Genomic DNA, 15,446 nt, shown 5'->3' on the forward strand with positions numbered 1-15,446 from the left:
GGCCTGCATCGCCTGCGCTGCTGGGACGCCCACTCCCGGTGTGTCCGGCAGGCAGATGTGTGCTGCGTGTGGTCAGGGACCCTGGGCACCTCTGCCCTGGCCTGGCCCCTCAGGGGTCCCTCTCGGGGGCCGTCACCTGTGTTCTCCAGGCACTGGGCTTGGACGCTCCCTTCCTGCAGGGCAGTAGCCCAGGGTGGCCCCAGGGGCCTCTGGCCATGGGAGGCGGCCAGCGAGTGGGCAGGTAAGGAAGGGCTCCTCCCCAGGTGCCCAGCCACCCCTGGCCACCCCTCCTTCCCAGAACCACCATCTGGACCCACCGCGTCCGCTTCCTGGAGGAGCGGGCCCTGCCCAGCTGGACGTCCTTCACCATCTGGAACGCGGGCAGGCAGGGACGCAGACTGTACCGCAGCCTGACGGCCGCCAGCCGCCAAAAGGTGGGCCCAGCCCCAGCCCTTCCCCGCCCTTCCCTTCCCCGCCCCCACTCCCCGCCCTGCCCAGCACCCAGTGCCCCTCCCCAGGTGGTGGCCTTCTGCGACGTGGACGAGAACAAGATCAGGAAAGGCTTCTACTGCTACGAGGGGGCTCAGGTGTGTGGCGTGTGGCGGGAGGGCTGGCCCTCCACCCTGGGCCGAGGGACAGCCCCGGGCCCTCCTCCCACACAGCACTGGGTCCTGAGGCCAGTGCGGCCCACCCTGGGTCCTGCCCTAGGGCCGGAGATGCACATCTGCCGGCCACACCCGCTGTGGCCACGGGCAGAGACCTGGCTGGCGCGGCCCGCAGGCCCTTCCCAAGGAGTGATGGCGTGGCCGCGTCTCCTTCCAGGAGAGGCCCAAGCCGCGTGTTCCCGTCCTGCACTTCAGAGCAGCCCGGCCACCCTTCGTCCTCTGTGTGAAGCTGGTGAGTGCTGGGCAGCGGCCACGAACCCTGGGCCAGGCAGAGGCTGTGGTCCCTCCCTGGGGCTGGGAGGCGGCAGGTGGCCTGCGTGGGTGCTGCCTGCCCGGAGCTCGAGGCCCACGGAACTGCAGTGCTGCCCCCGTCCATGTGCAAGCCAGGGCTCCGGCCGTCTGGGCCTCTGGTGTGGGCACAGGTGCTGCCACTGTGCCCTCGGGCCCCAGGTCGGCTCGGCAGACACAGGTCCCTCTCCTGGCCCAGGCGGTCCCTGTGGTCCCTGTCACCTGGGCCCCAGTGGCACGGCTGCCTACTGGGCTGGGACAGGCCGCCAGCAGCTGGGTGGTGGCCGTGGGCCGGACGCCGACATGCGGCAGGCACCCCTTCTGCCCAGCTCAGGAGCCACGTCCTGTGCAGCATGTCCTCCCAGGGCAGCCGCGTGCTCACTACCGCTGAGCGTGCTCACGCTGGGGCTGAGGCCCGTGAGGTCGCTGCTGCCGCCCGCTTCTGCCACCTCTCGGTGTTGGCTGAGCGGGCCTCTCAGCTCGCCCCGCGGGCGCCAGGGGCAATGGCGCCGTCCCTCACCGCGTCTGCCTGCTGCTGGCCTGCTGTGAGCGGCCGCACGCTGTTCCTCCAGGTCGGGCTGGCTTCTCTGGGTGTCACCAGCGGTGGTGGGCAGAGGGACCCCCCGCCAGCCACACGGCGGGCAGCCTCCAGCCGCTGGGGAAGGCCGTGGACATGAGGCTGGGTGCTGGGGCTGCCCTGGCTGGCTGCGGATCGCCAGCCCCTCTGGGACTGTCTGTCCTGGCGAGCGGCCTCTGCCCGCCGGTGCTGCGCCTTGCTGCCCCGCGCTGCCTCCTGCTCCGTGGGGCACCCAGCTGGTGGCACCGTGTGAAGGCAGGCGGGGAGACGCGCCGGGCGCGGGCAGCCGGGCGGGAGGGGCGGGCACCGCGCTGCTCTGCGGAGGGCTCCTCTCCCGGGGCCCTCAGGGCCGGTTCACACAGTGAGGGCGCAGGGCCCGGCCAGGCCCAGGGCAGGAGCTGGTTCTCAGCAAGCTCCCCTCCACACCACCCGGCCAGGCCGCGCCTGAAACGGGATGTAGCTGGGGGCCCAGGGTTGCGGCCCCTGCTCTCTTGCTGGGAAGGCCTGGGCAGAGGGGGCCTGTGTGAAGCTCCTGGGATGGTGGTCAGGCGGGAAGGCAGGGCTGGACCAGCAGGGCGAGGGGAAGGGCACAGCCCATCAGCTGAGTCCCAGTGGGTGGAGGCAACTGCCTTCTGTAGAGAGGGGCCAAGGCCAGACCAGACGGCAGGGACACCCCAACTGACAGCCAGGACGAGCACACCCTGGAGCCGCTGCTCCCCGCTGGCCCTTGGTTCCCTTGAGCCCTACCCCTATTATCAGAGGAGCAGAAGTTCACAGTGGACCACCTGTCAGGCAGGCCCAGGCAACCCAGATCCAGTGGGTGGGTCTACAGGAAGCCAAGGAGGCCTGATGGACCTGGACCCGCTGCTCCCCCACAGGACCTCACAGGGGGCGAGTTTGAGGACAACCTAAGGTCACTACACCTGCAGGAGGGCCGGGACTTCCTACACTTCAGCTGATGGCCGTAGCAGCTGCCCCAGGTGGGTCTGTGCGGACGCGCCAGCAGGCTCCTGAACCAAGTCGGCCTCCTTTGCACACCACACGGTTGTGCGTCGAGCTCGGCAGGTTTCTTATCTTCAAACCGTCCTGCGTCTAAAGCAGCCCTCGCGCAGCCTGGTGGGTGCGTCCGTCAGACCAGCCTCTTCTCGTGGACCCACTGCAGCCAGGCACTCCAGGACGCAGGTGGACGCTGGACTGCGGGCAGCACCACTGGTCTGGCTCTGTCCTCCACGCTCAGGGTGGCCCGGGCTCCGGCCAGTGTGCTGCTGCCCCCTCACAGGTGCCCCCTGTGCGGCAGCCAGCCTGGGGCTCTGCCTGCTGCGGGTCCACGCTGGCCCTGTGCTCGCTCACGCCGCCTCCTAGCGGACCCGCAGCTAGGGGCAGGCACCAGGGGCCTCCAGCACGCCGCTGGGCAGGGGGAAGGGTAGAAGAGGGCAGGCTGGAAGCCACGTCTCTGTGCAGCAGGGCTGAGAAGCTGGACTCGAGCCAGGCCTGGTCAAGCTCAGGCTGACCCGTGAGTCCGAAGGGGGCACGGTGACCTGACTGGACCAGAGAGCGCGTGGAGGACTGGGCCGGGGCCAGCACCCCGAGCCTGAAGACGCGCACCCCTGGCCACAGCACTCTCCGGAACCCTCCCCGGGGCCCTGCCTGTGGGAGCTCTGCTCTCTCCACGTCGCCCTAATAAACCCTGTTGCTTTGCCCTCACGCGGGTCTGCGGATCCTTTAAGTTCACAAAACAGAAGACCCTCCCGCGTGACCCGCCTCTCCCGCGGGCACAGTGCAGAGCCCTCGGACTCAGGTGGCCTCGCAGCCTCCCCGCGCTGCTGCAGCTCCATGCAGCACATCTGACTCCACATCACCTCCTGAGACCCTGTCACGGGTGGACATGCGTCTCAGTTCCGGCTGGGCAGGTCCCCCCGCTGCGTCCACTTGGTTGTCTAACCTACCCAGTGAGCTGACCTTCACTCCCCGGGGTCCCTTCCTCGAGGTGTGTCTGCACTATCTGGCCTCTTGGTTCTGGCTCTGGTCTTCTGCCCAACACCTCTGCAGGACTCAGCTCGGGAGGCCAGCGTCCACCCTCTGCCCCAGGAGCGCCCTGCTCAGGGCATTTCACAGCTTTCCGGTCCAGGAGTCGAGCACGTACTGGGCAGGCCCTGTGGGCGGGTGCACCCTGGGCCAGCACCGCAGACGCTGTTGCTCAGCTCAGGACTCCACTGTGAATGTCCACAGCTGGCAAGTCCTGCCCCTCTCCTGTCGAAATCAAACCTCACAGCTGGACTCCCCAACAGGAGCCCTTGGTGCCCAGGGCCCGCGCTCCGGCTGACCAGGGCCTGCTCTCCGGCTGACCAGGGCCCCACCTTTCTGCCCAGGGCACTGGCTTCTGCCGCTCTTTGGCTGGCTCCACCCCAGAGCCAGGCAAGTGCTCATGTCCTTGCTGGACACACGTATGGACTCCTGCCTGCACGTGCCCCGTGGAGAGGCTCCTGACCCCCCCTTGGGGCCAGCAGGCTGCCCACTGCACTGGCTGCCCTGAGGACGACGGGCACTTCTGAGCCTCTGCCCAGTCCAGGGTCCAGAAACCGTGCTGCACTGAGGAGGGGCCACCAGGCCTTGGTGCCAGGGCCACGGGGTTGGCACGGCAGTCGGCTGGCCAGGGGCAATGGCCTTCCCTTGGGCAGCAGAGTCAAACTGGAAGGAACTGCTGTGCCGCCGATGGGCCTGAGGGCCCGTGACGGTCCCCGTGCCTGTCTCCCTGTCCCCTCGGGCGCACGCTCTGCCTGGCAGGACAGCAGGGCCCCCCGGGACCTCGAGGGGCCTCGTCCAGGAGGGACGGGGGGCACCTGTTGGGTGGGGAAGGAGTGAGTGCCAGAGCCCAGCGGGCTGCAGGATGTGCAGCTCCCACCCAGCAGGTCTGGGCCCAAGCAGTGACACCCGCCCAGCGAGGGCAGCGTGGTGCCCCTGGCCCAGCTCCTGTGGCCAGGGGCAGGCTGTCCGGGCTTCTGGGGGCTCGCCCAGGTGGGAGCGCCTCTGCTCCCACCGCCCTTGCAGCCTCAGCCTCCTGCTCCCTGCACTCCGCCATATGCGCCGTGCCAGCGGGAAGCGTGCAAGTCCCTGGGCGGAGCCCCGGCCCCGGCCCCCACGCACACTGGTCCCAGAGACGGCAGACAGGGAGCGGCTTGGTACATGATTTTATGGGAAGCACGTTTGTTCCACGGAGGCAAAAACAAGGCAGCCAGGCCAGCAGCACGGCCGCTCGTGAGGAGAGCATCTGGCAACAGCTGTGGGTCCCAAGTGCCGTCCCTCGGTGGACAGGCAGCACCGCTGTGGACAGCTCCTCCCGCTGCGCAGGCTCCAGGGCTTCCGGGACTGGCTTCAACAGGCACCAGGCTGCGGAAGACACACAGCAGGTCAGGCTGGCCGACCCCATCTCCCCGTCCACCCCAGGCCTCCGAAGGACTGAAACTTCCCCAGACCCGAGCCTGAGCCATGGAGGACAGCGGCTATGGCCTCACCACCAGTGAGGCAGCGGGCCAGCTGCCAGGCGGACACGTTCCCAAGGGGACCGGCAGGGCACATTGACACACAGGGCTGGCGCTGGCCTCAGCCTTGGCACACAGGAGGCACCAGCCACAGCACCAGCTGAGTGCGCGCGAGGCCCACTCAGGGCCAGGCTGTGCAGCAGGTGCGCCTGCGTGTGCTCCCGCACGGGTTCCCAGCGAGGAAGGAAGGGGAGGAAGAAGACCCTGGGCACACGTGTCCCCAGGAGAACACAGCACCAGTGCAGTGGGAGGAACAGGCCGTTGAGGAGGCAGCAGGGAGGCTGGGAGGGCCGAGGGCCAGGCAGCCAGGCAGCCGACACCCAGCAGGGCCTGTGCAGTTGGAGACCTGTGTCCAGAAAAGCCGCGAGATGCGTCAGGTGGCACCAGGCCAATGCCATGACCCTTCAGACTGCGAGGGGTCGGGAAAGCAGCCTCCAGGCTGACCACAGGGGAGTGGAGAACGTGCAGGTCAGCACAGGAACCGCAGGCAAAGCGAACGTCAACTCGAAGGCCAAATGGACACCAAGAAGGTGGGCCGACAGCCGGCTGCTACACCTCAGCTGGACTGGAGAGGCAGCGCAGCTGCGCCGACCGGGTGAAGTGGCCTCCCCAGTCGAGGTCCAAGCAGCGACACCCCTGGTCACGGTCTTGAAACACACGCAGGCTGACAAAACTGAAGGCGCGGCCTGCGAGAGCTGCTCGGCCACGGCAGACAACAAAAGCCCAAGGCGGCATGCGGACAGGCCCAGCTCCGAGGTCTCGTCCATCTGCCCAAGGAAAGCCGCTCGGCTGAAAACTCGTCCCTGGGTTCAGGCTGTCACAGACCTGAAGTCACCACCTGAAGCCTCCGTGAGGGGCACAGAGCACGGCCGAGACTGGCCTCTGACAGGTCAGGTGTGCGCAGCAGGTGAGGACTGGCCACAGCCTCGGGGCCCCACCCTTGCTCCTTACGGGAGCCACCAGGTTGGTATCATGAAGGTCTGCAAGAGCTGCCCCTGGGCTCCGGCAGGGAGGGACAGTCCACAGAGCCCGCGGAGCCCGAGGTCAAGAGTGGAGCAAACAGCACAGGACGGCCACAGAGCAGACGGGGCCAGCGGTTCGGGTCTGCTCAGAGGAAGCCGACGGGGCGAGCAGAGCGAACAGGCCCGACCACAGGATGCCGGGCCCGGCACAAGCCCCGGGCAGGAGGGAGAACGGCAGCCAGCAGGGGACTCCGAAGCAGGAGGTGCCAGGGTGAAAACCACCAGCGGGCACACACTGGGGAGGAGCCTCCCAAGCAGAGATCCAAGAGCAGGAGGAACAGCGGGCCGGGCCAGGACACGCCCAGCAAGGGCGAGACAGGCTGGAGGCCAGGGTGGCAGCTGGCCCTGCGGCTGGGACAGGGCTTTTCTGGTACTGGGCCTGAACCCAGGGGTGCTCCACCACCTGAGCCACATCCTCTGCCTTTTTGTTTTATTTTGAGACAGGGTCTTGCCACGTTGCCCACACTGGTCTCCAACTTTCGATCCCAGGCATCCTGGAACCTCCTGTGCCCCCCAACAGGGAGCAGAGCCTGGGAGGCAGCACCACAGCAGGGTCGTGGAGAGCAGCAAGCAGGAGCAAGGGTGTGTGGCCTGGGGTGTAGACCCAGGAGGGGCCCAGGGAGGCAGCCACTGGAGCCAAGGCCCACCACCACCATGGAAGGCTCTGTGAGAGGAGAGTCCTGAGACCTGGCACCACCACAGCAGGCCTGTGCCGCTCCAAACTGCACCAGAACACAGGCAAGTCCAGCGGGACCAGGCAGGGCAGGCCGTGTGGACACACCACCAAGGCAAGCTGACCCTGACTGAAAGACTTGAAAACCCCGGATTCCAGGCTCAGGGTGGCGGGGAGCACGGTGCTGCATCCCTGGGGTGATGGGGAGGCGAGCGAGGGCTCACCTTGGGGACCAGCTGGGGTCTGGGCACGCCAAGGAGGTCACACAGGCGATTCCGCTGCTCTCTCACCACTGGGAGCGCTGCGTCCCTACAGAGGAAAGGCAGCCCTGAGCCCTGAGCACGGACACGCAGGTCCACACCAGCCTTCAGGTCTCTGCAAACCCATCCACCCTGCACTGAGTGGAGATTAGGAAAAGACACCCACCCCGAAAACAGACATTCCGGGAATCCTGGCTTCAGAGGAGGGCAGAAGAGACACCCACGTGAGCAAGTTCTGCCCAGCTACAGGCGGCCTGCCGCCCACACCAGGGTCACATGGGGCGGGCTGGGGACAGGGGTTCTGTCCCCGGGGCTGTTGAATCTGCTGTTCACTGCTTTAACTGAGAGTAAACATTACATTCAGCTCTGGAGAAACGTCGGGTGTTTTCTCCTTGCTAAAGTGAGTTACTTTAAATCCTCTGGAAGCTCTCCCCTGGACCTGGGATGGGGTGGGCCCTGGCCACTCCATCCTGTCCTTCCTCAAGCTGCTTAAGATTTTGACACGGAACGTGCCTTGGTGTTTTTAGGAAGTCAGAAACAGCAAGGTCTCTACTGCGGAGCTGCACCCTGACCCTGCCCCTCTGACCTGAGGCGTGTCCATGGGGACTGTCCTGCCAAACCTGAAGGCGGTCTGTGGCCCCGAGGAGCCGTGGTGGGTGCTGAGGCCACTGAGGTTGCTGTCAGCTGCAGCCGCGTGGCCAACACCAGCGCCCCCCAGGCTGTTTGGTCCCCAGCGTGGGGTGGGGAGGCACTGTCCCCGCCCAGTGCCCCACACAGGCACACGGGAGGTGCGGCAGCGGTGCCCAGCAGGGCCCAGCACGGGCAGAGAATCTGCCAGCCTCCCTCAAGGAAGGCCGCAGCGACTCCCTGCCTCAGGAGGGAGCACAGGTGGGGGGAAAGATGCTCGGTGACCCGCTCCCACCTGAGGTCCCAGGAGCGTGCCGGAGCTGGGGCGCGGTGGCCTGAGGGACGTGGGGCAGGAGGGGGGCAGCGGGCCAGGCCAGCACTCACCAGGCCGTGTCACTGAGCACAGCCATGACCTCGTCCAGGACGTCCCCGGCCACCACGTCGGTGTAGGTGAGCACCACCTCGTAGACCTGGCGGGCCGTGGCCTTCCGGATCTGCGGGACTGTGTGCGTCAGCAGGAGAAGGCACCACCGCGACCCGAGGGGCAGGGGAGCCGACCCTGGTGCACACGGCACGTGGAGCCCAGCCACCGGAGGCCCGGGGCCGGGCCTGGCGCAGGGGCATCCTGCCCACCTCTCCAGCCCAGGGGCCTCAGCTCCGCCCACCCAGCAATCAGCACCACTTCCTCATTTTCAGAATTCTTTTTTTCACTGTTTTAGTCACGGGTGGACACAATGCCTTTCTTGTGCTCTACCACGGAGCCCCAGCCCAGCTGTGCGCAGGACACGTTTAGACAGAATCACAAGAGGCAGGGAGCTGATCCACACCGACTTGGCCCAGCCTCCCCACTTCTCCCTCCGGCTCCTCTGACCTCTCTGCAGTATATTTAGATTTTTTTTTAATTAGCGTCCCCATAGCACGTTCTTACGTGTGTACAAAGGCCCAGCCAGATTCCTTTCCGGGTCCCTCCTCCCTGCCCTGGTCCACGCCACTTTCCTGTTTTGCATTTCCTTTTCCTGTGGTGCTGCGGTGGACCCAGGGCCTTGAGCGTGGTAGGCAAGTGCTCTACCACTGGGGCCACATCTCCAGCCCCCTTTTTGAGACAGGGTCTTGCTATAGCCCAGGTTGGCCTTAAACGGCAGATCCTCCTCCCTTAGCCTCCTGCCTCCCTGGGCTCAGAGCCACAGCCAGCACTGGCTCCATTCTAAGTCCTCTGCAGCCAGAGCCGGTACTCATCCCCAGGATGCGGGTCTGGCCCACAGGCAACACTCACCACGGGGAACGGGTGGCCCAGGAGGAGGAACAGCTGCAGGAGCACCTTCTTCCTCACGTCGCCGCAGAACGGCACCAGCCCGCAGAGCCTGTGAGCCGGGTGGGCAGAGGCTGTGGTGCCCTTGGGGAGCAGCGTGGCACAGGCTGCCAGCATGCCACACTGGGAGGGCAGGTGCTGGACAGGCGACACCACCATGATGCCCCAGCCCTCAGCGCCCACCTGGCCCTACAGGTCCAGGCCCCGGAACCTCCAAGCTGTCGGGAGCCGGGCTGGCCTCACGCTCCCCGCAGGGGGCCACCTGTGGGGCCGTGGGGGCAGGGCAGCTGGCCTGCAATGGCAGGACCCCGTGACTGCCACGGCTGACCACACCACAGGCAGCCTGCTCAGGACGCCTGAGCCCAGGCCTGGACGGTGGGGCCGTCAGCACGACCCTCTCCACCTGCAGCCCCCGCCCTCCGCGGCCGTCCCGGCCAGACCCGCGGACTCACACTGCGATGCTGGACAGAAGCTTCTGCACGTCCTTCGACTTCTTTATCTCTTCCTTACAGAGCGCCAGCAATTTCACGCAGAAGGGGTGGCTGGGAGGAAACAGGCTGCTCGGACCCGGAGCAGAGCCGCACGGGGCAGCCTCGGAGCCGGGGCAGCCGGCCCTCACTCCCAGGTGACGGCTGGGGACGCCCCAGCCCTGCAAACCGCTGCCACCCGGTGTTCCTGTGATTAGCGACCCCGTGGCCGCCGCAGTGGCAGACCCAGCCCAGGCACCAGCACAGAGCAAGGCTGTCAGGGTGACCCTGGCAGAGGGAGGCCCAAGCAGTACCCCACGAGCCCGGCTCAAGGCCATTGCACTTCAGGGTCAGCCTGGCCCAGGAAGACTGCTGGCCCTGTGAGCAGCACACCCATCCCCTGACCGCTCCCTCCGACACTGCCTCAGCTCACTCAAGCTCTCGTGCTGGGAGCCGAGATCCCTGGCCCAGCTCACAGGCTCCTGCTGGGGCTTCCCGTGGGGCTCTGCCTCTGCATCCCCTCGTCTGGGTCTGACGAGCCCCGTGGCCCAGCATCTGCCTGGGGTCCAAGATCCTGGGCCACCCTGCTGTGCAGTCTTCTGACCCAGGAAGGGCAGTGGAGGGCACGAAGCTGCCGCCACCCCCAAGTCCCCTCGCACGTGCCATCCCACAACCGTGTGCAGTGAGGCAAAACCAGGGCCAGCCCTGCCTGCCCCACGCTTGCTGACCGCGTCCAGTCTGCACAGGGCTGACCCTCATCACCCTGGAAGGTGACTCCCGGATCCTGAGCCCCCAGGGCCAGTGGCGGCCTGTGACCCCGGCTGCTCTTGAGGCTGAGCAGGAAGCACAGGTGCAATGGTGGCGGAAGCTTGGGAGCCCCGACAGGCAGTGCTCACTTCTCCTCTGCGGTGAAGATGTCGAAGCACCCATTGGCCAGCACCTGGTCCAGCATCTTCAGCAGCGACACGGACACCCTGTGGGGAGAGGACAGCTGCCAGGCATGGCCTGCTGGGGCCCAGGCAGGTACTGCAGACAAGGCGCCCTGTCAGGACGCAGCACCGCCATCGAAATGCTGAGCCACACCCCAGAAACCCACAGGCCATGTGAGATTTGTGGGGAGACACAGGCGCCACCAGGCACAGAAAGGAAAGATGCAGCTGCTCCTCCCGAAGGACACAGCAGCCAAGCGAGCAGACGGCTCGGCTGGCCAGGGGCAGAGCAACACAGCACCAGGCTTCCCAAGGCGTCCGGGGCAAGATCCAAGTGGGCACCATCCACACACTGCCCCAGGTGCAAAACTGGCTCCAAACGGACCGGGGGTAAACGTGACTCCAGGGCTTCCTGGACACACAGGTGCCTCGGCAAGACCCACGTAACACTGACCAGAGGCAGGCCCGGAGGACCTGCCGCCTGCCTCCACTGAAACAACACAAAGCACGAGCCAAGCTTCCGTGCCTGCAGGTCCTGGGGCCTGGGGGCAGCAGGGCAGGAAAACCTGGGGAGGGGGCTCCGCAGCCATGGCTGGTCACCTCCTGCACCTCACACCTCAACAGGGCCATCCACAAACAGGAGGCAGGGAGGCTGACTGCAGCATCTGTGGGTTAGGCCTAGAGGCTGCCATAGGCACAGAGCGTTCCCTCCCCTCGCCTGAAAGGCCACTGCCAGAAAGCCAGGCCCAGGAGCTTGCAGGAGAAAGTCAGCTCTCGCTGGGGCTCCCGACGGTGGGGAGCTGTCGCGGGAGCACCCGGGTGTGTCACTCGGCGCTTTGTTTAAGTTACCTTTGCTTCCAGTGCACACAAAAATGGCCACATCCCCACCCGAAGTGTGGGGCTGGGGCTGGGGCTGGGAGCCCAGGTGGGCCCGGGAGGCCCCGGCCTTGTGGAAGCAGGGTGGACAGGGTGCCACTCACCGGTCATTCAGGAGATTATCCTCAAAGACCTGCAGGAGCGTCTCGCTGAAGCTCCACAGGGCCTGCGGGTCCTTCTGAATCCCCTTCAGGTGCTCTAACAGGCTCTGCGTGGAATGCCTGACCTGCAAGGCGGACAGGGGTCGGGACTGCACGGCCAGGTCCGCCCTCTGCCAGGCTGGCCGCACAGCAGCAAAAGGCACGCCGCCCACCAGCAGGGGCGACTGCCCGAGACAGGAAGGTCCTAGCCACGGCCCTGGGCACGCACTGCCCACGCACACGTCCGGGACACCTGTGGTGGCGCGGCACAGCCGCCCTGACGCCCTTGCGCTCCCAGCGCCTGCTCCGCGAGCCCAGGCCACCACATGTGGGGATCAGATGCAGGCCCCGGAGGTGGACCCGGGGCAACTGGAACTGTCCCGAGTGGAGCAGATGGGATGGCAAGAGCACGGCCACATGCCAGCTCAGCTCCAAGGCCACCGAGAAGGCAGGAGGGTGAGGACACGCAGGGTCACCAGTGGGCCCTCTGGTGTGGTGGACAGCACGTGGGGACGTGTCACCCCAGGGAGATGAGGCTGCAGTCACACCTAGCAGGGGACACACCACAGGACAAGCAGCAGCATGTGTGTGACCCACTGAACACAGGGGTCCCCAGCCAACGCGGAGTGTGGACGCTGGGGCGCTGGCCAGATTGCCCACGGTGTGACCACAGTGTTGCAGCAGTGCTCTGTGGGCCTGGGAGGTGCAAGCGTCTCACGCGGTGACTCAGTTTCTGGAACTGGCTTTAAAACCCCCTCGGTGGGGCAGCTGCATGTGGGCATGTCCGAGGGGCAGAAGCCCCTTCCAGGGAGGGTAGAGAGACCAGCAGCCCCTTGCGCGGGAAGGAGCCCCAGCTATGCGCGAGAGGAGAGCTCGGGCACTGGTTTAGAGGATACCCCGAGGCCCGTGTTTTAAAGAAGCGCCCAGGTCAGCCAAGGCCACCGGAGGCCACTAAGGCACCCAGGCAGCCGTGGCAGAGCCATGGGATAGCAGCCCAGGCCACGCTGGAGGTGGCGGCAGCCTGCCCACTTCCACTCGGCGCCACGCCCCTTCGCCAGGTGGGGACGTTCTCCAGGATCTGCCCTGCGGCCATGGCCACAGGCCTCCCAGGACAGAGCTGGTCGCTGGCACAAGCACACAGTCCCGAGCGAGCCAGCAGCAGAGAAGGAAGCGCCAGCCGGGGTCCCACAGGAGCCACGTCCCTGCCGCTCACCGTGGACTCCGTCAGTCCTCCCACAGACACGGCCAGCCCCAGCAGGACGTGGTAGCGGTAGGTGGGCAGGCCCAGCAGCTGGGTGACGCGAGGGAAGGCCTGGGAGGCCGCGCTCCAGTTCACGGACGCCACGTCAGACCTGCAGGAGAGCAGCTGCTCGAGGCCGGGCCGCGGGGGCCCGCGGGGGCTGCGCCCTGCACTACCTGGGGAGCAGCCTTTCCAGTTCTTCTCGGTGAGGCACGTGGGGGACCGGAGGGCTGTCGAAGTGCAGGAGCGTCACCAGCACACGGCAGGCGTGGGCGCGGAACCGGTCGATCTTCTCACTGGCCTGCTGGGCCACGCAGCACATGAGGCGCTCGCACCTGCCAACCCAGGGCCCTGTCAGCGCAGCCACACGGCCACTGCAGGTGGGCGGACGCACCTCCCTGAACACCGCAGGGGCCACCATGGGGCACGCAGACACCCAGGGGATGGAAGGAGCAAAAGGGGACCACGGGCTGGACAGTGGGCGAAGAGGGTGGGCATGGGCAGGACGAAGGGCCGTATAGCCCACCCCCCGCCAGGGTTCCCTGGGCCAGGGTCTGAGTGACAGGGCCTCAGCTCAGGAGGCAGGGCTTTGTCCTGGGGGCGCTGGGCAGAAGGGGCCCTGGACACGAGCCATGGGAGTCTGGACAGGACCCGAGAGGAGGTCTGAGCTGCCCGAGCCACTCACACATAGGCGTCAATCAGCATGGGCTGGGTTTGCGCCAGAAGAAGCGTCAGGTCCATCAGGCTGGTCATGGCGGCCTCACGGACCCTGCAGGACAAAGACAGGAAAGTCAGGTGGGACTGGGCTCCTGCCCAGGCTGCACCAGCTGCACTCACCAAACCTCACACGTGGCCACAGAGGCTCCTCCTGAAAAAGGCTCTCAGAAACACGGACGCACGCGTGAGGCCCGCCAGCCCCACGTGGGCCAGGCTCCAAGGTGAGTTTCAGAGACTACGAGCACCTGCTTCCAGGCAAGCAGCGCCACAAGAGGGGCTCCCTCTCACAGGTGAACAAGAGACAGACGGGACACTCCCTGCAGGGCGGCAGCCGCCGACCTGCTGCAAGCACACCCCTGCAGAGGGGCCGGCGGACTGCTCTCACCACAAACCGAGCGACGGTCACTTCCCCAATATCAGGACCTTTTGTCCACTGAGCAGCGGTTCCCATCAGCCCATGTTTGCTGGAGGTGTGAGGGACAGAGTGGGCTGGGACAGGGAGGCTCTGCAGCAATGCTGGGGGACACAGGGCAGGGCTGACCCTCATGCTCCTCCACACCACCTCCCACCCTGAGCCGCAAGGCCCAGTGAGGCCTGGAGGATGTGTCTACAGGGCGGTGCCTGGGAGTAAGGCCTGGCCGAGCCCCAGGGCCCCAGGCAGGGACCTGCGTGAAGGCCACAGGGCATCCCAGGCTGCGACAGGGAGCAAGGGCAGCGAGAGCCCGGAGTCCACAGCTCACCGCAGCCTGACAGGAGAAAGCCCCGTGACCGAGCCCTCGGCCTGCAGGACTCTGTTGAAACCGATGAGGAATACTTTAAAAACAACTGCCAAGTGAGAAAGACGGGATGAGAGCATCAGAGACCCCTGAAGACACGGACGGTGCGGCAGACACGGGCCTGAAGAGCTCGCTGGGCGAGTGTGTGACAGGGAGAAGTAGGGAGGGGCTCGCGCCCTACAGGCCCAGAACCAGCAGGCGCAGAGTAGAGGCCCACCCCTCTGAGGCCACGCCATAGTGGCAGGGCAGGCTCAGAGGAAGGGGGCCGCCATCCTTCCTGCTCTGCTGGAAGGTGACCACCTTCTTCTTGGTCACACAGTGGAGAGGGGCCTGGTCAACAGGGTCACAGAGTGGAGGGGCCTCAGAGAAGAGCCCAGGTCTGTGCAAGAAGCCACCCTGTCTGCCATGACCAGGGCCACCTTCTATGGGAGCAGAGTCCACACTTCTGCATGCAGCCCACGCAGCCAGGTCCCCACAGAACACACAGCCACCAGGACACTGACACAGCCACGCCAAGAGCCAGCGGCAGGCCCCTCCTCACTGGAGGAAATGCCCAGCAGGGGTCAGACGGCCAGGACATCCCACAAGTGCAAAGGCACCTGTCCGCCCTGCTGCCCGCAGCTGCCACACCGCAGCTGTACCCGGAGGACCTCACCAGCCTCCCGTCCTCTGGTTCTGGGGAGGACCCAAGCTCCTTCGGAGGCCAGTGAAGGAAGACCCTGTGCACATACAAGAGGGCTCACGCCCCACGACTCTGCGGAGGCGCCCGGCAGCAGCACCCAGCACGTCACCCGGGTAGGAGAGGTGCTCAGGAGGCAGGAGTCACCAGCAAGCAGACAGCAGGGGCGACCCCACTTAGGAGCTGACCGGTGATGACGCAGCCTGACAGACCATGGATTAGGCTCCCAGCTGGATCCACAGGGTGGGGGGACACCTGGTCAGTGAGCAGGGCTCCAGGACCTGCCCAAGCCCAGGGCAAGTGAGGGAGGCTGTGGGCAAAAGAAGGCCACAGCCCTCGCAGGTGCCAGGCGGGGACCAAAGCCAACTGCTACCCCTGGCACCCGACGGAGGAGCACCCTCACGGCTCCGGGAGAGCAGCCGCCGGCCAGCGCCTCTCGGCTCACCAAGAGTAGACGCCCGCCACACAGGCGGCTGCGGACGCGCAGGGGCAGCAGGACTGACAGGAGCACAGGTCTGCAAGTGACGGCGTCGCCCCGTGGGAGCTTCCCCCAGGGCCGGGGTCCTCACTCCGAGTCCCGCCGCCGGCCAGGAGCCAAGGACAGGCTCCTCCCGAGGCCGCACAGCGTCCCCTCCCAGCACCCCCAGCCAGGAGCGAGGCCG

At 66.5% G+C, this 15,446-nt stretch overlaps 2 protein-coding genes across 15 annotated transcripts in view; one reads left to right on the forward strand and one right to left on the reverse strand.

The window, feature by feature from the left end:
- The window catches only part of B3gntl1 (UDP-GlcNAc:betaGal beta-1,3-N-acetylglucosaminyltransferase like 1), a 49,214-nt gene extending 44,530 nt beyond the window's left edge, over window positions 1-4,684 (forward strand). For 2 of the 13 annotated variants that reach the window (XM_047542930.1, XM_047542932.1), the window contains 3 exons: window positions 299-587; window positions 823-897; window positions 2,409-4,645. In XM_047542930.1, the coding sequence (XP_047398886.1) occupies window positions 299-587; window positions 823-897; window positions 2,409-2,489 (445 nt within the window). In that variant the 3' untranslated portion in view covers window positions 2,490-4,645. Of the gene's footprint in view, window positions 1-263; window positions 588-708; window positions 898-2,408 lie in introns of those variants that run through there. The other 11 variants (XM_047542924.1, XM_047542925.1, XM_047542929.1 and 8 more) reach the window with 11 other exon arrangements.
- Window positions 4,685-4,703: 19 nt separating this feature from the next.
- The window catches only part of Tbcd (tubulin folding cofactor D), a 129,240-nt gene continuing 118,497 nt past the window's right edge, over window positions 4,704-15,446 (reverse strand). The window contains exons 30-39 of one of the 2 annotated variants that reach the window (XM_047542920.1): window positions 13,298-13,381; window positions 12,789-12,947; window positions 12,586-12,724; window positions 11,337-11,458; window positions 10,324-10,401; window positions 9,413-9,502; window positions 8,925-9,012; window positions 8,036-8,145; window positions 6,989-7,073; window positions 4,704-4,917 (exon numbers count right to left, since the gene is read on the reverse strand). In XM_047542920.1, the coding sequence (XP_047398876.1) occupies window positions 4,903-4,917; window positions 6,989-7,073; window positions 8,036-8,145; window positions 8,925-9,012; window positions 9,413-9,502; window positions 10,324-10,401; window positions 11,337-11,458; window positions 12,586-12,724; window positions 12,789-12,947; window positions 13,298-13,381 (970 nt within the window). In that variant the 3' untranslated portion in view covers window positions 4,704-4,902. Of the gene's footprint in view, window positions 4,918-6,988; window positions 7,074-8,035; window positions 8,146-8,924; window positions 9,099-9,412; window positions 9,503-10,323; window positions 10,402-11,336; window positions 11,459-12,585; window positions 12,725-12,788; window positions 12,948-13,297; window positions 13,382-15,446 lie in introns of those variants that run through there. The other variant, XR_007107588.1, reaches the window with a different exon arrangement.

The sequence above is a fragment of the Sciurus carolinensis genome, chromosome 3 (genome assembly GCF_902686445.1).
Source record: "Sciurus carolinensis chromosome 3, mSciCar1.2, whole genome shotgun sequence".
Lineage (NCBI taxonomy): Eukaryota > Metazoa > Chordata > Mammalia > Rodentia > Sciuridae > Sciurus > Sciurus carolinensis.